The sequence below is a fragment of the Mastomys coucha genome, unplaced genomic scaffold (genome assembly GCF_008632895.1).
Source record: "Mastomys coucha isolate ucsf_1 unplaced genomic scaffold, UCSF_Mcou_1 pScaffold4, whole genome shotgun sequence".
NCBI classification, from domain to species: Eukaryota; Metazoa; Chordata; class Mammalia; order Rodentia; family Muridae; genus Mastomys; species Mastomys coucha.
Genome location: NW_022196910.1, coordinates 55,754,708 through 55,777,435, shown reverse-complemented (window position 1 = coordinate 55,777,435; position 22,728 = coordinate 55,754,708). Strand labels below are relative to the sequence as shown.

Genomic DNA, 22,728 nt, shown 5'->3' with positions numbered 1-22,728 from the left:
AGCCACCATGTGGTTGCTGGGAATTGAACTCATGACCTCTGGAAGAGCAGTCAGTGCTCTTAACCGCTGAGCCATCTCTCTAGCCCAAGACTTTTTTTTTTTAAGTTTATAAAAGAGGTAAAAGTTTTAGATATGTTAGTATCTAAACTATTAATTGTTTTTAATCTATACTGAAATCCATACTATAAAAAGGACAATAGCTTTATGTCTTTGAGTCACAGTAAAAGTTGGGGAATCTAAACAGTAGCATAGAGAAAGGGTAGTCTGAAATGACTTTTCATATACCTTAAATCACTTCCTCGGACCTGTAAATTTCTTTCTCAAAACCTCACAACTTACTTAAGCTTTCATATCCTAAGATCTTAGACCTCTATAGCTTGCATTTACAGACTTTCATAACTAAGATTTTAGACCCTCATAAATTATATAATTTCCATGTTTGGAGAAAGGATAGAAGGGATTTAGCACTATAATGAAATAAATAAGTAGGGAATAATGTCCTGTGTTGAAGAAGGGTTGGCTATGTTGTTCTTAGGTTATGTAGTAGGGTAGAAGGAAATGTAGCCCAGAAGGAAATGGATTAAGTCCTAAGGGAGGAAAGCTTGACTGGCTCCATTACTGTCTTTCCTGGCAATGGAGGGGCCATTCTGATGTGCTTTGCAACGAACCAAGCCAATCTGAGAAGGTAAAAGGGAGGCCCAGAGGAGGTCATCATGAAGAGTTAGCAATGGAGTTGCCTTTTGTATTTTGAAAACTTGTTCCTTCCAGATGGCCAAGTGTGTTAGGAAAGATATGGAGAGCGTACTTAAAGGCTGCAATGTGCCACTAAGGATGTGTTGGGTGATCTGGAAGGCTCCGGTGAGGGCTGGCAGTGTGTGGTGATAAGGAGGTCACCCTGGCCAGCCTGGTCTACAGAGTGAGTTCCAGGACAGCCAGGGCTACACAGAGAAACCCTGTCTCAGAAAAAAAAAAAAAAAGAGGCCACCCTGACAATGACATCATCTGAGACCACTTCTTAGTCTGCAACGAGGTGGCCATCTGACAGGAGGGAAATGCCCTCTATATAAAAATGTAGACAGAAGTGGCTAAAGGGCCATCAGGCTCCTATGTATGTGGGAGTGATGGGAGCAGAGTTCTTTGAGAGTCTTGGGGTAGGAGTGAAGAGGGTCTGGAGAACATTGGGTTAAAGGATAAAGGAGGGATTGAGGGAGGAGAGGTAAGATGTGTGAGTGATGAAAGCATACATAAATCAAATGTGGGTAGTCCAAGGAGGTGAGAGAAAGGGTGGACAAATGAAACTCAGCTGAAGTGAAATGCTGTAAGCTCCGAGAGAGTGTCCCAGATGAGTTTGTGTATAGCGAAGCTGAAGGAGGAGAACTCTTAAGAAAAAGACAGCACAGCAGGCAGCTCCATGAAGGGAGAGAGAACTTTTAGAGGGAGCTGAGAGCAGGAGGCTGGGTAGACTGCATGTAAGAGCTGAGAGGCAAGAGAACCAGGTCACACAGAATCCTGGCAGCTCCTAAGGGGAGGAGAGGAAAGGGTTAAGCTGGGAAGTGGAGTGTTTTACTTGCATGTATGTATGTGCATCACATGCATGCCTGATGCTTGTAGATGCTAGGAGAGTGCAGGGTCCTGGAAACTGGAATTACAGACTGGACAGCTGTATGCTGTCCTGTAGGCACGAGGGTCCATGTTCTATTGCTGGGATGACACTCCACAGCCAGAGCAACTCTTAAGATTTATTTATTTAGTGTCTATGAGCACACTGTAGCTGTCTTCAGACACCCCAAAAGAGGGCATCAGATCCCATTATGGATGGTTGTGGGCCACCATGTGGTTGCTGGAAATTGAACTCAGGACCTCTGGGAGAGCAGCTAGTGTTCTTAACTCCTGAGCCATCTCTCCAGCCCCGCCATCTCTCCAGCCCTGCCCCTTAGCAACTCTTATAAAGCATTTAAATAAGACTTGCTTAAAGTTTAAGGTTTAGTCCATTATCCTCCTCAAGGCAGGGAGTGTAGTGAATGGTAGCTGAGAGTTCTACATCTGGATGCTCAGGCAGCAGGAAGGGAGACACTTGACACTTGACTACAGTATTTACACTCTTTAATAGAACGTTTATATCAGGAATCAGACATGGTATCACATGTCTGTAATTCCAACACTTTCAGTGTTGAGGCAGGAGGAAGTTCAAGGTCAGCCTTAGTTCAAAAGGCCCGGATAAAAGGCTCAATGGTGAAAAGCATATACTACTCTTCCAGAGACCCAGAATTTAGTTCTCAACATCAAGTATTCTTGTAGATCACAACTCCAGCTCCAGAGGCATCTGATGTCTCTGGCCTTCTTAGGCACCTGCACACGTATGCACATGTCCATGCACAGACATGCCAGAAAATCAGTGGGTAAAAGCAGTCCCTGTGCAAAGCCTCAGGCCTAAGTTCAGGACTCTCTAGAGCCCCAAGCGGTCCTCCGAGCGCTACACACACACACACACACACACACACACACACACACACACACTCCATGTGAAGAAAACCAACTCCAGAAAGTTATTCTCTGACCTACACTCATACCCCACATATAAAATATTAACTTAAAAAATTTAAAAGGCCAAGTTTGGTGGTTTATACATTTAATGTGGGCACTTTGGAGGCAGAGGTAGTTGGATTTCCCTAAGTACAGAGCCAGACTGGTCTACATAGTGAAATCATCTTTTAAAATTGTATATATTGGGCTAGAGAGATGACTCAGTGGTTAAGAGCACAGATTGCTCTTCCAGAGGTCCTGAGTTCAATTCCCAGCAACCACATAGTAGCTCACAACCATCTGTAATGGGATCTGATGCACTCTTTTGGTGTGTCTGAACACAGCTACAGTGTACTCATATAAATAATAATAAATAAATAATATTTTTAAAAGTTGTGTGTATCACAGGGAACATGGGTGGATCAGAAGACAACTTGACAAGTCTCAGGAACTGGCTTCCCACTTCCACCATGTGTGTCTGAACTTAGGTCATCAGGCTTGGTGACCAGTTAGCCACTTTTTAAAAAAGATTTATTTATTATTATATGTAAGTACACTGTAGCTGTCTTCAGACACATCAGAAGAGGGTGTCAGATCTCATTACAGATGAGATTAAATCTCATGTAGTTGCTGGGATTTAAACTCAGGACCTTTGGAAGAGCAGTCAGTGCTCTTAACTGCTGAACCATCTCTCTAGCCCCAGTGAGCCATTTCTATGGCTCTCCTCTTTATATTTTGAGAGAGAGAGTCTTGCCGAAGATGGAGCTTGCTAATTAGGCAGGACAGCAAGCCCTAGGAATCCTCCTGTCCGCTTGGGATTCAGGTACATACTGCCACACTCGTGTGTGTGTGTGTGTGTGTGTGTGTGTGTGTGTGTGTGTGTGTGTGGTGTATACACACAGGGTCAGAGTTCAACCTTGATATGTCAGTACTCACCATTCTGCCTCTGAGGCAGGATCTCTCTGCTGCTTCATAAACCCCGTTGGTTGGCCCAGGAGCTTTTGGAGAGTCTCCTGTTCCCACCTCCCACTTCCTGAAGTGAGTTACCATGTCTGGCTTTTACAGACAGGATGGTAGAGATCTGAACTCAAGTCACTAGTCTTGGGGAGCAAAAGCCTTTAGCCACTGAGAGCTTTTGTTTGTGGTTGCTGGGAATTGAATTTAGGCCCTCATGCTTGGGCTATACAGAGGTGTCTCCCCAGCCTGCCCCTTCCTCCTCCCCTCTTTTCTGTATCCCCCCCCCTTTTGTTTTGTTTTATTTTGTTTCTGCTATTTATCTCAGGCTACCTTGACCTCCCAAATGCTGGGCTTACAGCTGTGAGCCATCCTATCTGTCAGAATTCTTCACTTTAGTGTCTTAGAAGTTCCCAAGTGTGCTGGCTAGATTTATATCAACTTGACATAGGCTAGGATCATCTGAGAGGAAGGAACCTGGATTGAGATGATGCCTCCATAAGATCTGTAGGCAAGCCTGTAGAACATTTTCTTAATTGATTGATAGGGAAGGGCGCAGCCTATGGTTGGTGATGCCATCCCTGGGCTGGCCGTCTTGGGTTCTATAAGAAAGTAGGCTTAGCAACCCAGTAAGCAGCACACACACACACACCCCTTCACCAGCTCCTGCCTCCAGATTCCGTCCAGGTTTCAGTTCCTGCCTGGATTTCCTTCAATGATGGACTATGCTGTGGAAGTGTAAGTCAAATAGACCCTTTCCTCTCCGATCTGATTTTGGCCAGCATCAGGAAATTACTGGAAAATGTAACAATTGCTGCTGCCGTTGAACACTCCCCTCCCCCCTCGACTTTAATCTTAGCCCTCTATGATAGGGATGACTAACTTGGAGATTCTAAAAAGAAACAAAATCTCACTTATGTACTGCTCTTCTCCTCTCCCCCCACTTCTTCAATATTAGAGTATTAGAACGCTAATGTTCATCATGCTCCAGCTGTCGCTGACTTGTTCCTTTTCACGGACAAGGTAAGGGGGCTGAGGACAAGACAGATAGGACCGCTAGACAGGGTAGGTCATACTAGGCTTTCGTTCTAAGTCGGTCTAATTTCCCTAACGTTTTGCAAGAGCAGCTAGTAAAAACTCAAAGAATATTCTTAGAGACAAAAAACGAACTTTCTCTGAGTATCAAACGCTGGGAAAGTTGACAAAGAATACGTAAGATTCAGACCAAACCCTGCCAAGCCATCTGAACGTGTGAGAGATAAACCCTCAACACTAGCTCACTCTGAACTCAGTAATTAGAGTAGCGGCTCTGCATGACGTAACTCCACAGGCGCTCCAATCCCACGTGGGAGGAGCTGCTGCTCCCGCCTCTTAAGTGGGACGCCACGCCCCATTCTCTCTGTGACCAGTCAAATACTGCCTTTTGGTTTCTTTCCCCGCTTTTCCCGCCATCCAGCCCTCCCATCTTGACCCTCTGGTCCAATCACCGAGGCCCTGCCATCCCAAGTCCTCTCTAGCTTCCCAAGTCTACGCGGCGCAGCCCCAACAGGCAGGGGCGGGGCGGGGCTTGAGGTCCCGGGGGGGGGGAGCACCATATATTACTGGGGCGGGGGGAGCTGGACTAGACACTGAGCTGCCTGCAGCTGCTCTGGCGGGCACTCCCTGAAGCTGCCCCATGGAGCACTCCCCTGAAGAGGGCGCCGTGCCCGAGACCTCAGGGCAGCCCCCTGCCACGGACTCTACGCGGGACGGGGGCCCCGGGGTCCCACCTGCCGGCCCAGGTGCAGCGAGCGAGGCCCTGGCAGTACTGACTTCCTTCGGGCGCCGCTTGTTGGTGCTGGTGCCGGTGTACCTGGCAGGGGCAGCGGGTCTTAGCGTGGGTTTCGTGCTTTTCGGCCTCGCCCTCTACCTGGGCTGGCGCCGAGTCCGCGACGGGAAAGAACGGAGCCTGAGGGCAGCGAGGCAGCTGCTGGATGATGAGGAGCGGATCACCGCAGAAACGCTTTATATGAGCCACCGAGAACTACCTGCCTGGGTGAGTTACCACTTCAGCCCTTGGTGCAGTATAGCTCTTCCTAGCCCCCCAGCTCGGGCTGTCCCACCCTACAAAGTCAGCTCTCCCACTTAGGACAGCGGCCCCCAGACTTTGCATCGTCCCGTTAGCGCTTGTGTGCTGGGACGCAGCACGCCTGGACGGCCACCCACTCTCCCCGCCCACCCTTGCTGCAGAGCGGATTCTTCCACGGAATCCGGACTTCTCCGTCTCCTCTGGACTACAGCAGTACGTCTGAGCTGCCGCTCCCAGCTCCCAGCCAAGCGTGTAGAATGCTCGTTCCTCCTGATTTCTGGTGCCACTCGCGCCTTTGCCGCGCTGCCTCTGGGGATCCCTCCACCCACCCCCACCCCCACCCCCACCCCCGTGATGGCTCAGAGGTTCCCTTGCCTTCGCTAGCGCTTTCAAGGCTTTTTTATCTACTTAAGGGCATTAGGGTTTTCTGTTTCCTGCCTTGTCTCTAGGTACCCGCTGAGACCCAGCCCTGCAAGCATTGTTCCGCTGAGTCCCAGCACCTGGAAATGACCTATCACGGTCGCCTTCCAGCCTCAAGCCAGCCGGGCTGCTGGACTAAGGGAGGAGGTTCTGGGAAGAGGGTAGCGCAACTGCTTTAGTTCCCGCTGCTCCTTTTTACTCGCACCCTGGGCGGCCCCACCCTTTTCCGGACTGTGGGCAGCCTTCGCTTGCTTGCTCAGCTGACCCCAGGCTCTTATTACTTACTACCCTGTCTCCTGGGCTGAAAAGGTGCCTCCCTCTGACCTTGCTAAGCCCCTTTGGGGTACCCTCCCTACTCTTCTTACTTAGAGGTTCCAGTTAGGTAGAGAGAGGCAGACACCAGTCACTCTTGCCATGCCCTGGTTTTATGTACCCTAAGTAGCAACTGTTATTGCTACTCTTTATCACTGGAATTAATCCAACACCTCCCCACCTCCCTGTAAAGCCCAGGTGTCCTTTCCCATTGAGGAAGAGAGAGAAAGGAGGTAGGGAGGAAAGGAATGAGGGGACAGAGACAGTGCGGAGGCTTGCGCAGGCACTGACGCACAGTGCACCAGGCCTGTCTTTTCCTGCCAATCTCTAGGTTATCAGGGTTTGCTTTCTTCTTCACCTTATACTGGAGCCCACGCCCACTCCCAGGGGAGCAGGGAAAGCTGGACAAAGAAACTAGGACTTATTCGTCCCAGGATCCCCCAGCTCTGATTTGACAGGATCTCCTCCTGAAAGAATGTGCCCTTCTCTTCAAGACTCCTCCCCCTCCCCCTCCCCTCCTTTGCCCCAGAAGCTGCCATTTCGCATCTCCGCGCTACCTGAAGCATCTCTATTTGGCCCCACATCCTATCCGCTCCCCTTATTAAAGAAGCCTCAGTGTCCCTAAATTCTAGAAAGAATTCTCCCACCCCCAGGATTGTGTGCTTGAATCTGTATTAAAACCTTTTTCTTCCGGGTGTGGTGGCATGCCTTTAATCCTAGCACTTGGGAGGCAGAAGCAGGTGGATTTTGTGAACTGGAGGCCAGCCTGGTCTATAGAGTGAGTTCCAGGTCAGCCATGGTTATATAACGAAACCCTGTCTACAAACAAACAGAGAAAAACAACTTTTTCCCCTTTGTTTAACTCAAAAGTCTCATATAGCCCAGGCTGGGTTTGAACTCCAGGCCTTCCTGTCTTTACCTTCCAAGTGTTGGCAATATAAGTTTGTGTCCTCATGGCCAGCTAAACCTTCTCTTAATAAACTCAAACTTTACTTTAAAAAAAAAGTGTGTGGGGGAGGGGAGAAGAGGGAGAAGAGGAAGAAAAGGGAGAAAAGGGGAGATGGCTTAGTACTTAAGAACACTGACTACTCTTCCAGCCATCCTAGGTTCAATTCCCAGCACCCACATGGCAACTCACACTGCCTGTAACTCCAGATCCAAGGGATCTGACACCCACACAGACATACATGCAGGCTAGTCACCAGTGTACATAAAATAAGTCATCAGAGCAAAAGAGGTGGTGAGAGAAGGAGGAAGGAACCTCAGCACCTCAGCCCTGTTGGATGACATGTTGCACCCCACGAGCCTCTCAGGAAGCATAGATGTCAAGTGTGCTCATCACCATCTCTGCCTTCTCCACGCCAGGTCAGCTTCCCAGATGTGGAAAAGGCCGAATGGCTGAACAAGGTGAGGACTGCCTCGGCTTTGATTTTTCCTGGGGGTGGGGTGGGGGTGGGGTTTATTCCTCTTTCGATGCCTTTCCACACCTCTGTTTCAGCTAGAGTGTGGTCCCCAGAGCTGCCCATGGGATAACTCTGAAGGACTGACTGTATCTCCATGCCCAGCTCTGAACACTGAGCTCAGGGCAGCCTCAACCAATTCTCCTATGGCGCATCAGGCCTCAGAAAAAAACGGCTGTATGCTGTCACGCCCAGATAGAGTTCGCCTTTAGACCAGTGGCCCTAACTTCCTGATGCTGGGACACTTTAACACAGTTCCTCACGTTGTGGCGACTCCAACCATAAATTACTTTTGTTGCTATTTCATAATTGTCATGGATTGTAATGTAAATCTCTGTGTTTTCAAGTGGTCTTAGATGAGCCCTGTGAAAGGGCCATTCGATCCCCTGAGGGTCCCAGCCCACAGTTTGAGAATGGCTGCTTTGGAGGGAGAGGGGCCTCTCCTCTGGTAGTGTTCCCTTCTTCTCCTCCCAGATTGTGGCGCAGGTGTGGCCCTTCCTGGGCCAGTATATGGAGAAGCTTCTGGCTGAAACGGTGGCCCCTGCTGTCCGGGGAGCTAACCCTCATCTGCAGACATTCACATTTACACGTGTGGAGCTGGGTGAAAAGGTACCCATGGGAGGAGACGGGTAGGGGGTGGTGGGGCACCTGGAGAGCTGGGTATACCTTTTCCCTTCCTGCCTCTCCTGAGATCACCTCTCTCTTTAGCCAGTACGAATCGTTGGCGTCAAGGTTCACCCTAGTCAGAGAAAAGATCAGATTCTACTGGACTTGAATGTCAGGTAACTCCCCTGCCAGGGTCTTGGCTCCCCCTCTTCTCCTGAAGCCTAGTACTCACTTCTTTATTCTCTTCCTCACTGCCTCCTAGCTACGTAGGTGATGTACAGATTGATGTGGAGGTGAAGAAATACTTCTGCAAAGCCGGAGTCAAAGGCATGCAGGTGGGGCTGACCTCAGGGCCTTTTTACAGGGTCTTGGCCCTAAGGACTCTGGGGAGGAGGGCCTCAGAACAACTGAGGCTTGGGAAGTGTGGGAGCACCCAGGGTGTGGATCTTATCTTCTCCCTCCAGCTCCATGGCATCTTGCGAGTGATTCTTGAGCCACTCACAGGGGACCTTCCTATCGTGGGAGCTGTGTCCATGTTCTTTATCAAACGCCCAGTAAGGAGAGCATTGGTGGGAGATGGGAGACATGGGGCATGGGTTTGGGAAGAGAGGTGGTACAGATGGGTAGCTATGGACTTGGAGAAGACTGCTCAGAGGCTCAGCAGGCCCACGCTCCCTAGGATCCGTCCTGACTCGTCTGCCCTTCTGTTCCAGATGCTTGATATCAACTGGACAGGGATGACCAACCTGCTGGATATCCCAGGACTTAGGTATTGGGCACCCTCCCAAGTACCCCAGTTCTGGGCTGAGGGACCAGAGATACAAAGCAGAACACTTTAGCCTGTGCCTGGGGAGATAGGACGTGAACCCTAGGAAAGTTTCAGACTGAGGTTTTTTAGTTCTGTGGGAGAAACATGTACTTTGTAGGGAATGAAGACTCCTGAAGCAGGGGCAAAAAGAGCAAGAAAGGTTGAGGTGGGCAGAGGTGCCTGGTGCCAAGCCTGATGGGCTCGGTCTGTCCTCTGAACGCCACACATATCCTACGGCATGCCTGCATGCATGTGCACACACAGATAAAACAAATGTAATAGAAAGGAAGAAAGAAACAGAAAGTGACTGGACTTCCTAAACTAGGTATTGGTGGCACACATCTGTAATCCTGGGATGTGGGAGGTTGGAGTTCAGTGCCATCATGAGCTACATAACAAATTCCAGCTCAGCCAGAGATATGCAGTAATATTTAAAGGTTTAAGTCTTTCTCTGTAGGAAGATACACAGTTGGGGTAGGGGGAAAAAAACCTAAGACGCTGAACCATTCTCTCATTCTTCTATTCTCCCATGTAGCTCACTCTCTGACACCATGATCATGGACTCCATTGCTGCCTTCCTTGTACTCCCTAACCGACTGTTGGTGCCCCTGGTGCCTGACCTTCAAGATGTGGCCCAGCTGAGGTCCCCACTACCCAGGGTACGGCATCTCTCAGAAGGCGGAGCTTTCTCTCAAGGGCCCATGCTGGGGTCTTGTTTCTCACCGGTGGATTCCTGACCCCAGGGCATTATCCGGATTCACTTGCTGGCAGCCAGAGGTCTGAGTTCCAAGGACAAGTATGTGAAAGGCCTGATTGAGGGCAAATCAGATCCCTATGCGATTGTCCGTGTGGGCACCCAGACGTTCTGCAGCCGAGTCATAGATGAGGAGCTCAACCCTCACTGGGGAGAGACGTATGAGGTAGGAAGCCAAGGAGTGTGTGTGTGTGTGTGTGTGTATGCGCGTGTGCACACACATGTGCTTGTGTAACATGAAACCGTGAGAGGCAATGGGGGGAGAAGCTGCTGCTTGGATGGCTCTCACAGCTATAGCTCATAAGATCACAGTCCTCTGTGCTTTCCAGGTGATAGTCCATGAGGTTCCAGGACAGGAGATCGAGGTGGAGGTATTTGACAAAGATCCAGATAAAGATGATTTTCTGGGAAGGTGAGACTGCCCATTTTAGATTCTAAAATCCCAGTACTACCAAGATTCTGATGGTAGCAGGACATGCACACACAACACACATCTTCCCTCTGTCCCTCTGCCCAGCAGTCCTTCCCTCCCTCCCTTCCCTCCATGTAACCATTAAGCATGTAGTGCTCTTACACAGGACCCAAGTTCAATCTCTAGCACCCAGAGATGCTCACAACCTCCTGTGTCTCCAGCTTCCACTCCTCTGGCCTTCTTAGGCACCCACACTCACGTGCACATAACCACACAGAGAATTTTTTAAAAAAAAATAATGAAATCAAAAGGATTTTCCAATTAATCCTGGATGGTGAGTGGAGGGCAACCTGCCGACTTGCTATCACACCACTCTCTCCTCTTCACCCCACCCCCTCTTCCAGAATGAAGCTGGATGTAGGGAAAGTCTTACAGGCTGGAGTCCTGGATGATGTAAGTTGGAGAAGAGGAAGGCGGGGAGTGATCTCACCTTCTGGGACTTGACACTGCTGCCTTTTGGGTGGCCTTTGACCTCTGCTTGTCACTCCCCTTTGTCTCCCTTCAGTGGTACCCTCTACAAGGTGGGCAAGGCCAAGTCCACTTGAGGCTAGAATGGCTCTCACTTCTGCCGGATGCAGAGAAACTGGATCTGGTAAGCTGCACAGAACACAGGAGGCTGGGAACGTGGGGGGTGGGGGAGAGTCTGACCACTGCTCCCTCCTCCCAGGTTCTACAGTGGAATCGGGGCATCACTTCTCGGCCAGAGCCCCCATCAGCTGCCATCCTCGTTGTCTACTTGGATCGTGCCCAGGATCTTCCTGTGAGTTTGGCTTGTAGTGTAGGTGGATCTACCTGCCTCTGCCTTAGTGCATAAAGGTGTCCCTTGGGGGACAGGATGCCCAGTCTTCCTTTGCTGAAGATACAGATGCCCCTGCCTGCAACAGTTTTGAGGAGGAGTCTGCTGGCCCCACCTTACATCATCAGACCCCAGACACCCAAACTCGAAGGGTGCTATCTAAATTCTATCCTCCAACACAGCTGAAGAAAGGCAACAAGGAACCCAACCCCATGGTGCAACTGTCAGTTCAGGATGTGACCCAGGAGAGCAAGGTAGGGTGAGCACAGAGCTGGTTCGGGATAAGGGGGATCAGGCCTTGCCTTAGGATGCTTAGTTCAGAGTTTCAACCCACATGGGAATGGTGCTTACATGTCCTGTGTTGTCCCCATCAGGCTACCTACAGCACCAACAGCCCGGTGTGGGAAGAGGCTTTCCGGTTTTTCCTGCAAGACCCTCGAAGCCAGGAGCTTGATGTGCAGGTGAGAGCATCCTCATCCCTTCTGCCTCATCCCTTCTGCCTCATCCCTTCTGCCTTATCCCAGAGTTTATTGGTACGTGTTTTTCCCTGCTTTCTTTCCTTTTTTTAAAAAAAAATTATTTATGTATTTTATATGAGCACACTGTAGTTGTCTTAAGACACACCAGAAGAGGGCATCAGATCCCATTATAGATGATTGTGAGCCACCATGTGGTTGCTGGGAATTGAACTCAGGACCTCTGGAAGAGCAGTCTGTGCTCTTAACCACTGAGCCAACTCTCCAGCCCCTCCTTAGGCCCTCCCCCTGCTTCTTATAAAGTTATAAAAGTTAAAAGTTATAGTCACCAGGCTGTATATCTACCAACTAACCCAGTGCTTTGCTAGCCCCCAGTCTCCAAACCCTACTTTCTCCAGCCCGGTGTCTTCTCTGACGACCTTCAGAGGCTGTGCAATCAGCACCTACGATTCCTCTATGAACCTGACCAGTAAGCAAGGAAGCTATGATACAATGTTTCAAGATTGTTCTATGACCTTTAAATGCTAAATGTTAATTTTATTGGGGCACAATCTCCCCACCATAAAAATTACTCATTTCAAGTACAGAGTTACCAATTATAAAAATGAATTTTAAGTCAGGTATGGCGGCACACCTTTATGCACTAAAGCAGAGGCAGGTAGATTTCTGTGAGCTCGAGGCCAGCCAGGTCTACACAGTGAGAACCTATCAAAAAAAACAAAGCTGGGGCTGGAGCGCTGGCTCAGAGGTTAAGAGCACTAACTGCTCTTCCAAAGGTCCTGAATTCAAATCCCAGTAACCACATAGTGGCTCACAACCATCCCTAATGAGAGTGGAAGCAATATTCTAGTGTGTCTAAAGACAGCTACAGTGTAGTTACATATAACAATAAGTAAATCTTAAAAAAAGAAAGCTGGGGAAGAATTGTGGGTGGGGGTGACTGGGAGGGTGGCAGTGAGCAGGATGTAAAATGAATAAGTAAAACAATAATAATAGGGAGGGAACAGAGGTTTTTTTTTTTTGTTTTTGCTTTTTTCTTTTTTTTCTTTTTATTGGAGAGAAACTGGGAAAGGAGATATCATATGACATGTAAATAAAGAAAATATCTAATAAAAAATTAAATAAATTAAAAAAAAGAAAAACAGCTGGGCAGTGGTGGTGCACACCTTTAATCCCAGCACTTGGGAGTCAGAGGCAGGCGGATTTCTGAGTTTGAGGCCAGCCTGGTCTACAGAGTGAGTTCCAGGACAGCCAGGGCTATAGAGAAACCCTATCTCAAACAAACAAACAAACAAACAAAAACAATAATAATAAAAAAGTTACAGGCTGGAGAGATGGCTCAGCATTTAAGAGCACTGACTGCTTTTCCAGAGGTCCTGAGTTCAATTCCCAGCAACCACATGGTGGCTCACAACCATCTGTAATGGGATCTGATGTCCTTTCTCTTCTGGTGTGTCTAAAGACAGTAATGATATACTCACATACATAAATAAATCTCTAAAAAATGTTTTTAAAAAGTTACACTGATAAAACAAAAACAAAAATAAGAAAAACAAAGCTAGATGTGATGGTTCACACCTTTAATCCCAGCACTTGGGAGGAACAAATGAAGACCTGAATTAATCATCTCCATCCCTCTCTTTCTCTCTCTCTCTCTCTCTCTCTCTCTCACACACACACACACACACACAGACGCACAGACACACAGACACACAGACACACACACACACACACAGACGCACAGACACACAGACACACACACACACACACACACACACACACACACACTGAGCATTTTTTTTCAAATATTCCGAACAAAGATCTCAACTGAGCCTAAAGGACAATGTGTAGGGGTTGATACAGGCAGGGGGAGAATGAAAACGTTCTCTTGGAACAGAAGAAGCAAAGGAGGAAAGATGGCAAGAGGATAGTTTATAACTGTCGGGAGGCAGACCAGAGCTGGTGTCGTGTTAGAGTTGCCTCCTTCCCTAAAGAGTCACCTAGCCCTGATTCACCTCCGTTCCTGTGCCCTGCCTCCAGGTGAAGGACGACTCCAGGGCCCTGACTTTAGGGGCACTGACTCTCCCTCTTGCACGCCTGTTGACTGCCTCTGAACTCACCCTGGACCAGTGGTTCCAGCTTAGCAGCTCAGGCCCAAACTCCAGGCTCTACATGAAACTGGTCATGCGGGTATGGCACTGAAGGAAGCGCTGGGGGCTGGGAGACCTGTGGACCCTTATGTATTCAGATCGTGGAAGAGGAGCCACCATATGCACGCTCATCAAAAAGTGTTGGCACTGACTTGGGGAAGGAATGAGCTGAGCCCAGGCTCAGTGCAGGAGCTTAGCTGACTGCCCGTGCTGTGCAGTCATGCTGTCTTTCTTATACTGCAGATCTTATACTTAGATTACTCGGAAATCCACTTCCCCACTGTGCCTGGTGCCCAGGACGGGGACAGTGAGAGCCCAGAGACAGGCAGCAGTGTGGATGCCCCACCTCGGCCCTATCACACAACTCCTAACAGCCACTTTGGGACTGAGGTAAATTGATGCCTGGAAACTAGAAGTCTCTGTCTGCCCACACTGTGTACCAAGGCGGTTTAGGGGCTGCTTCTGAGAGTCGCTGCCTTTGGTCAGCATCTGTTCCTTCTGCAGAATGTTCTTCGGATCCATGTATTAGAAGCTCAGGACCTAATTGCCAAAGACCGTTTCTTGGGGGGACTGGTGAAGGGCAAATCAGACCCCTACGTCAAACTGAAGGTGGGAGGAAGAAGCTTCCGGACCCGTGTTGTTCGGGAAGATCTCAATCCCCGCTGGAATGAGGTTTTTGAGGTTAGAAGTGAGTGGCTGGGACTCTTCTATCTGCCCCAAAAGTGATTGCTATTCTGTGTTCATCTGATGGAGGTGTGGCCAGCTGATGGGGGTGTGGCCATCCGATGGAGGTGTGGTCAGATGATGGGGGTGTGATCAGTGGATGGGGATGTGATCAGTGGATGGGGATGGGTAGTCATTTGGAGAGGAAAAAGAGAGACTTCACTTTTCTCCCACTAGGTGATTGTCACATCAATCCCTGGTCAAGAGCTTGAGATTGAGGTCTTTGATAAGGACTTGGACAAGGATGACTTTTTGGGCAGGTAAGAGGATAGGAAGCAGTTCAGGCGGAAGGATACGCTGGGCCCCATAGGCCAAGGTATCAACTGTCAGCCTCGTCTTTATTCTGCACTGCAGGTCTAAATTGAGTCTCAGCACAGTGCTCAACAGTGGCTTTCTTGATGAGGTGAGCATGCGCTGAGAGCCAGTATCCCCTGATCTTGACCCAAGCCTCATTTTCATCCTCAACCTTTCCTGCCTATATCCACAGTGGCTGACCCTGGAGGATGTCCCATCTGGGCGCCTGCACTTGCGCCTGGAGCGTCTGACCCCTAGACCGACTGCTGCCGAGTTAGAGGAGGTGAGAGAGAAGGGCGGCTGGAGGACGGGGCAGGGTACACCCTCTGTCAGTGTCCAAAGTGCACCTTGGGTCCCGGGGTGTCAGTCCAGTTCACAGCACACTGTGTGCCCCAGGTGCTGCAGGTGAACAGCCTGATCCAGACTCAGAAGAGCTCAGAGCTGGCAGCAGCCCTGATGTCCGTCTACCTGGAGCGGGCAGAAGACCTGCCGGTAAGAGCGAGCAGCTATACGTGCCCCATAGGCTCCTGGCCAGGATGGTGTTGGGGTGAGATTATCAAAGCTATGACTGTGTGCTGTGGCTTTATTTTGTAAGGTCGGGGTCTAGGTCTAAATTTATGAGCAACTGATATTCTTCTTCCAGCTCCGGAAAGGTACCAAGCCTCCCAGCCCTTATGTTATTCTCACTGTGGGAGAGACTTCCCATAAAACCAAGGTAGAAGATGTTCTGTAAGGGGATCCTTCACTGCTAAGGACGGGAGGGAGGAGACTGAAAGATCCAGTACCGCCACTCATCCTAATCCCTCCCTCCCCAACAGACTGTCTCGCAAACTTCAGCCCCTGTCTGGGAGGAGAGCGCCTCCTTTCTCATCAGGAAGCCACACGCTGAGAGCCTGGAGCTGCAGGTACTGTGAACTGACTAGGCACGGGGTGGCCAGAAAGGACAGCTCCTGCTGGCAAACACCTGTAATCACAGCCACACAGTCCTCTGAGGCAGGAGTTCAAGGCCAGTCTGGGCTAGTAAGACCTTGTTTCAAAAAACACCACCACCACAAACAAAAGGAAAGTGTCCCTGTTAGAGTTTTACTGCTGTAAACAGACACCATGACCAAGGCAAGTATTACAAGGACATTTAATTGGGGCTGGCTTACAGGATCAGAGGTTCAGTCCATTATCATCAAGGTGGGAGTATGGCAGCACCCAGGCAGGCATGGTGCAGGAGGAGCTGAGAGTTCTACATCTTCATCTGAAGGCTATTAGCAGAATACTGGCTTCCAGGTAGCTAGGATGAAGGTCTTAAAGCCCATGCCCACAGTGACACACCTACTCCAACAAGGCCACACCTCCTAATAGTGCCACTCCCTGGGCTGAGCATACACAAACCATCACAGGAAGGTAAGCTTGTGTCCTTTAGTCACAGTGTCACAGGAGGACACTTCTACAAGAACAGGTGAGGGTAAAGGCAGAAGTGAGGAGAGAAAAGGAGAGAGACCAGGGGGAGGTGGTGAGAGAAGCATCCTTGGAAGGCTTTGGAACTTAAGAGCAGATAGGTCCTAAGCAACAAGACTAGAAAAGTCAGTGGTGGATCTCAGCGGTCAGCTCACAAATAGCTGACTATGGCTCTGCAGGATCAGATACCTCATATGGTCCTTGAATGCATACTCTCATACACACATAGATAAAATAAAACTCGAATTTTAAAATTTTATTTACTTATTTTGTTTTTTTGAGACAGGGTTTCTCTGTGTAACAAGCCTGGCTGTCCTGGACTTGCTTTGTAGACCAGTCTGGCCTGGAACTAACAGAGATCCTTCTGAGTGCTGGGATTAATGTACCAGGTGCAAACCCCCCACAGTTTTACATAAAGCAGGATAGAATGTTTGATTAGAATGCTCAAGACTCTCAATCCAATGGAAAAAATTTTGGCCAGGTATAGGGTATGTATAGGAATCACAGGTGTATGCCTGTGCCTCTGGTGCTGGGCAGATGGAAGCAGAAAGATCAGGTTCACTTCAAGGCCAGCCTAGCTCCATGAGACCCTGTCTCAAAAGAAGAATTTGTATTTTATGCTAAAGTGTGAGTGACTGTTTCAGACCTGAATTAGGAGGATCGTGGCCAACCAGGACGGCAATAAGAGCAGGCAGACCACTTATGAGACTAGCTGGTCAGGGTGTGGTAGCACAGAGTAGTCCTATCTTAATCCTGGTCCTAAGACTGAGCTTATCCAGGGCAACATAATGAGACCATCTCAAGCAAATGAGGGGGAGGCCTCTCAGTAATTAAAGTAAGACATTATTACCGAGGCCTGCTAGGATTCACGTGTGTGAATGCATGTGGAGGTCAGACAACCTTGGATGTCATGACTTGATTGCTGCCTTAGTTTAGACGGGTTCTCTCTGTTGTTTTTGCTCTAGGTTGACTGAAGCTGGCTGGTCAGGCTTCCAGGGTTCATCACCCTATAGTATAGGCACTCGTGTAGGTTTGTGGGTCTTGAACTCAGGTCCTCATGCTCCTGCTGCAAATGCTCTTACCCACTAGGTCATCATCTCCTAAAAAAAAAATTCCCTTGTGTGCTGGCTAGCCTAGCGCTCACAGAGAGCCATCTTCCTGCCTGTCTCACAGATGCTGGAGGCAAAGGTGTGTGATGCCAAGCCTGGCTCTTTGTTTTGTTGTTGTTCCCTGTGAGAAATTAGTGCATCTAAACAACAACAAAAAACTTGTGGGCGTTTTTTGTTGTTGATGACTTTTGAGACAGCTTGCGGCACTCTAGACTGGCCTCCTGAATGCTGGGGAACACTGGAATCACCCACCTGCTGTTTGAGAGAGGAAGGGAAGAAGAACAAAGCCTTTGAATCTGAAGTCTTTGGTGTTAACTGCTTTCCCCTTTGTGGAAGCCTGTGGGCAAGAGCTCACAGTAACAACTCAGATAACGGAAGAATCTTTCAGGGATCTGCACTGGGGCCAGAACACCCTGAGAGAAGGCTGCAGGAAGCCAGATAAGTTTCAAAAGAAGCTGAATGTTGCCAAGAGGGAACCATTAGACTAGTAGAACTTATTAGGCTGGATGTATGGTGGTGCATACCATGAATTCCAGCACTTGGGAGGCAGAAGCAGGTGGATTTCTTTAGGTTCGAGAAGTCCAGGACAGCCAGGGCTACACAGAGAAACCCTGTCTCAAAAAGCTAAGACAAAAACAAAAACAAAAACCAAAAAACAAAACAAAACAAAACAAAAAAAACAACCAATGTCAAACCAAAAAAAAAAAAAAAGTTTAGAAAGTTAGGAAATACAAAATAGAGATGTAAGCATGTTTAGCTATATTTTAAGATTTTAATTATGCATATGAGTATTTTGTCTACATGTGTGTCTGTGTACCATGTGCATACCTGATGCCTAGGGAATCCAGAAGAGGGCAGGTGACAGTTGTGGTAATCAAATTCAGGTCCTCTCAAATAGCAGCCAGTACTCCGAGGCTGGGCCCTTTCTCCACCACTCACATCTGCAATAGGAAGCATTAAACGTTATATGTGGGATGTAGAAATGAGAGCATGGCAGGCAGGAAACTCTGAACCAGGGAGTCATGGAGCTCAAGCTGGCCTCCTCAAGCTGAGGGTGACCCTCCCGGATGATAGACTTGTACCACCACGCCTGGTCTGATGTGGAGCTGTGGCCCAGAGCTTCAAGCATGTTAGGCAAGCATGCTACCGAATGAGCTGCAACCCCATCCCCATGCTATTTACTTTTTCTTTTTGAGACTATATAGCCTTGGCTGTCCTGGAACTTGTTATGTAGACCAGGTTGGCCTCAAACTCGGAGATCTACCTCTTTCTCCCTCCCGAGTGCTGGGGTATGTGCCACCACTGACAATTTGCCTTTAGTTTCTGCCATTCTTTTTTCCATTCTGCTGGTACTACTGGTAAGTCTGTCAAAGCTTACAGAGTAGAAAGTAGAGACTGTTTTGAGAGAGGAGACGGTAGGCAGGAGGCTCCATGGCACATGCCTTGAAATCCTAGCACTGGGAGGCTGAGTAGGAACGTAATCAAAACCCCCCAAACCCCTGGGTCCTAAATGCCAAGCTTCAATCCTTTATTATTGCATTTGCCCCACAGGTTCGGGGTGAAGGGACGGGCACCCTAGGCTCCATATCCCTGCCTCTCTCTGAGCTCCTCCAGGCGGACCAACTCTGCCTGGACCACTGGTTTGCACTCAGTGGTCAGGGCCAGGTGCTAATGAGAGCGCAGCTAGGGGTGAGTACCAGGGCAGAGCCAGGAAGGCTTGGGGCTCCAGAGGGTGGGGGCTGTCAGGAGCAGCCCTCTGGACTGAGAACCACAATGCTACGCTCACACCTCTCCTGCCCCCAGATCTTGGTATCCCAGCACTCAGGAGTGGAAGCCCACAGCCACAGCTACAGCCACAGCCACAGCTCTTCCTCACTCAATGAAGAACCTGAGGCCTTAGGGGAGCCCACTCACACCGCCTCCCCTGTCCTAGAGGTCAGGCATCGCCTAACACATGGTGACAGGTAAGGGTCTGGGAAGGGAGGTGGCACATTGGCAGGAGTATGAAGATGAATCCCGGGGGTTCCTACATGCTATTGTTTCCCTCTTTTCACAGTCCCTCTGAGGCGCCTGTTGGGCCCCTGGGCCAGGTGAAGCTGACAGTGTGGTACCACAGTGACGAACAAAAGCTGATCAGCATTATTCACAGCTGCCGGTGAGACCCTGCCCACCTGACCTCAATGGTTCCTTCCATCCTTTGCCTTGAATGCTCCAATGCCCACATCCTTCTGTTGCAGGGCTCTTCGACAAAATGGTCGTGACCTCCCAGACCCCTATGTGTCAGTGTTGCTGCTCCCAGACAAGAACCGAAGCACCAAGAGGAAGACCCCACAGAAGAAGAGGACCCTCAATCCTGAGTTCAACGAGCGGTCAGTAAATGGGCTTGGGGTCTGGGGAGGCTTTGGGGGTGGGCCCTGGCTCTAAGATCTGGTGCCTTCCTCAGGTTTGAGTGGGATCTGCCCCTGGATGGGACTCTCAGGCGGAAGCTTGATGTCTCTGTGAAGTCAAACTCCTCCTTCATGTCAAGAGAGCGTGAGCTTCTGGGGAAGGTGAGAAGGCAAGGACTAAGCCTGCTGGGGTGTGGCTATATCCTCACACAGTAGTTTACCTGGGGTGTGACCATATGCTTACATGGTGGTCCACCTGGGGCGTGGCCGAATCCTCACACAGTGGTTGGAAATGATAAAGTATGATGATAATACAGGTTTTTTGAAAATACCAAAATGACATCTTGCCCCCTGTCACCCTCCAAACCAGGTGCAGCTGGATCTAGCAGAGATAGACCTTTCTCAGGGTGCTGCCCAGTGGTGAGTGACTGCATAAGAGTGGGTAGGACTGGCTATGCACACTGGAAAAAACCCAATCCCAGGATGTAATGAAAGAACTTTCCCTTAAGCACGGAAACCCTTGGCATGTGTTTCACATACGACAAAGCATAGTTGGATATGGTGGCTTATGGCTGTAGTGTGAGTCTGTGGGAAGCTGAAGAATTTAAGAGTTCAAGATCAGCCTGGACTCTATAGCCAGCTCTAAGCCAGCCTGGGATGCAGTGTAAGATGAGTCGTCATTCTGCCTGAACTTTGTCCTTGCTTCCCTAGGTATGACCTGATGGATGACAGAGAGAAGGGCGGTTCCTAGGAGCTGAGGGGTGACAGCCTGGCACTGCTCTGTCTTCTCGCCTCGCCTTGCCTCTTGCCCCAGTGTGATGAGCCTCCACAGCGTGGCTCCAGGGCTCAGCCTGTGACCTTTTGCCTTCTGGGCCCACATACGGGTCTTTGCCTGACCAAAGAGGATCACATTCCCCCTTTCTGCATGGCCTTTATCACGCGGGCTCCCAGGGCAGGGACCTGAGCTGGCTATTTCCTGTTCTGCCTGCACTTCTTCCCACTCCTCAGGGCCTCGTGCACCTGTGCCTGGCCACTGGCAGCACTCGCGGTGGCATTTGCTCATGCCAAATACAGCTTTTGGAAAGCTCATTTTTTTTAACATAATAAAAAATATACAGAAATTGAAAAACCTATATATATGTGTGTATATATATACACAGAAAACAGTGCTTCATGAACTTGCATGTCATCCTTGTACATGGGCCGCACTAATCTCTACCATGCTCTAAGTTAGTCTGTATGTTGCTGAATGGCTAGTAAGGTGTTTTGTGATTGCATGGTCATCTTCCAGCCATCAGAGAGAACAAACAGAGGGGTGTGAAGGTTGACAATGGGCTAGCTCCTCAGGCCGAGGCTCTTGGACTGCTGGTACAATCAGGCCCCATGTCCAGCTCCCCGCACCCCTACCTATCCACTCTTGAAAATATATGCACTATGGTGGCTGCGTGTGTCACTCTGGTGCATTGTGTGAACTGGGAGCACTTGGATTCTATAGAAGCCTCCAAGCTCTTAGAAATTGGCCTTGGGGCTGGAGTGCTGGCTCGGTGGTTAAGAGCACTAGCTGCTCTTCCGGGGATCCTGAGTTCAATTCCCAGCAACCACATGGTGGCTCACAACCATCCGTAATGGGATCCACCGCCCTCTTCTGGTGTGTCTGAAGACAGTGACAGTATACTCATAAATAAATCTTAAAAACAAAAAAAAAAGAAAAGAAAAGAAATTATCTTGAGGCCCCAAGCAGACCACCAAATCTACTAAACATTAGATTCAAACCAGCTATGGCCCTTTCCCTTGAAGGCTGGACTTCAACCTACATCAATGTTTTCTCCAACTGTCAAAAGCCTTCATTCAATGTGAGAAGATCAGTTTACTCAATAGTGAGAATCTATGAGACTGTAGTCAACATGGAGCAAGGAGAAGACTTCTGTGGAGTAGCTGATGTTGTGAGACTGGTCTCCAGACACAGTGAGGACTCACACTGCTTGTCTACTGACCACTCCCACCTGCCATTCATAAAGCAGAGGGGCCCACCACAGCCTAAGCTCATGCTGGCAAGGGCGGCAGCAGATCCAAAGTGGCTTCAGGGCCATCTGAGAGCTGTGAAGTGCTTCAGGGCCATCTGGATCTACTCATCTTGCAGGAGAATCTTCTCACTCATGTGACAAGGTTTCATGTAGCACAGGCTGGCCTTTAATAACCCATATGTAGTGCAGCCTGGCCCCCTTTAATTCCATATGTAGCTGAGGATGACCTTGAACTTCATTCATATCTTCCTTCCAAGTGCTCAAATCACTGGTTTGTGGTACTACAACTGGCCTGTTTTGTTTTTGTCTTTAAATTTAGACAGAGTCACACACTCTAGCCCAGGCTAGCCTCAAGTTCAAGGCAATCCTGCTGCAGTCTCCTTTTGGAGAGCTGGAATTACAAGCAAGAGCCACCATACCCAGCTGAAAGAAAGAAAATCTAAACACTACACTGTATGAATGTAGCTAGTACGTCTTTAGGCACCCATCTGCACTCCACTACATCCATCAATAAATAGGTCCCCTCACACCAGAATTCTTTAAACATTTTTTAGGCAGGCTCTCGCTGTGTAATTAGTCTGTGTCCCGGAATGTGTGGCAACCTCCCCCTTAGTGCTGCGATTACATGTGTGTCCCACCACCTTCGATTTCACTCCAGCATCTCTGATCTCTGAGGGGGGCGGGGTGGATGACACTGATGACAGAGTGGAGACACTTGAAACTTTAAAGTCTCTTCTATAATTATGAGATACAGGGTGTACACAGCCTGAGGCCTGCTATATTAGCTGGCTTGAGAAGCTATTACCAGGGATTTTGTTTTTGTTACTTATGATTTCAAAACACACTCTTGGCCTACTTGACCACTTTAAGCAATTACATTTCCAGAAAACCAGAAAACTTGGCACAGCTTCTGCTCTGGTCCAAGCTTTCCAAGTCAGGCCAC

At 49.1% G+C, this 22,728-nt stretch overlaps 1 protein-coding gene across 1 annotated transcript; it reads left to right on the top strand.

Annotated features, from left to right (window-relative positions):
• Nucleotides 1-5,066: 5,066 nt before the first annotated feature.
• Nucleotides 5,067-20,894, top strand: Esyt1 (extended synaptotagmin 1). The gene is made up of 31 exons (XM_031349850.1): nt 5,067-5,512; nt 7,643-7,684; nt 8,212-8,346; nt 8,446-8,519; nt 8,606-8,678; nt 8,808-8,897; nt 9,057-9,112; nt 9,687-9,810; nt 9,895-10,071; nt 10,235-10,317; nt 10,722-10,770; nt 10,883-10,969; nt 11,045-11,137; nt 11,356-11,427; nt 11,548-11,634; nt 13,690-13,839; nt 14,043-14,189; nt 14,304-14,480; nt 14,700-14,782; nt 14,877-14,925; nt 15,010-15,099; nt 15,213-15,308; nt 15,460-15,531; nt 15,635-15,721; nt 18,926-19,063; nt 19,178-19,338; nt 19,431-19,529; nt 19,612-19,743; nt 19,818-19,923; nt 20,132-20,181; nt 20,473-20,894. Exons 1-31 carry the CDS (start codon nt 5,153-5,155, stop codon nt 20,510-20,512), a joined length of 3,279 nt encoding a protein of 1,092 aa, XP_031205710.1. The 5' UTR covers nt 5,067-5,152; the 3' UTR covers nt 20,513-20,894.
• The last annotated feature ends 1,834 nt before the right edge of the window (nt 20,895-22,728 follow it).

Coding starts and splice junctions, on each gene's coding strand:
- Esyt1 (XM_031349850.1), top strand. CDS start 5,153: ATGGAGCACTCCCCTGAAGAGGGCGCCGTGCCCGAGACCTCAGGGCAG. Junction 10,771..10,882: donor AGGCTGGAGTCCTGGATGAT/GTAAGTTGGAGA, acceptor GTCTCCCTTCAG/TGGTACCCTCTACAAGGTGG. Junction 14,783..14,876: donor AAGGATGACTTTTTGGGCAG/GTAAGAGGATAG, acceptor TCTGCACTGCAG/GTCTAAATTGAGTCTCAGCA.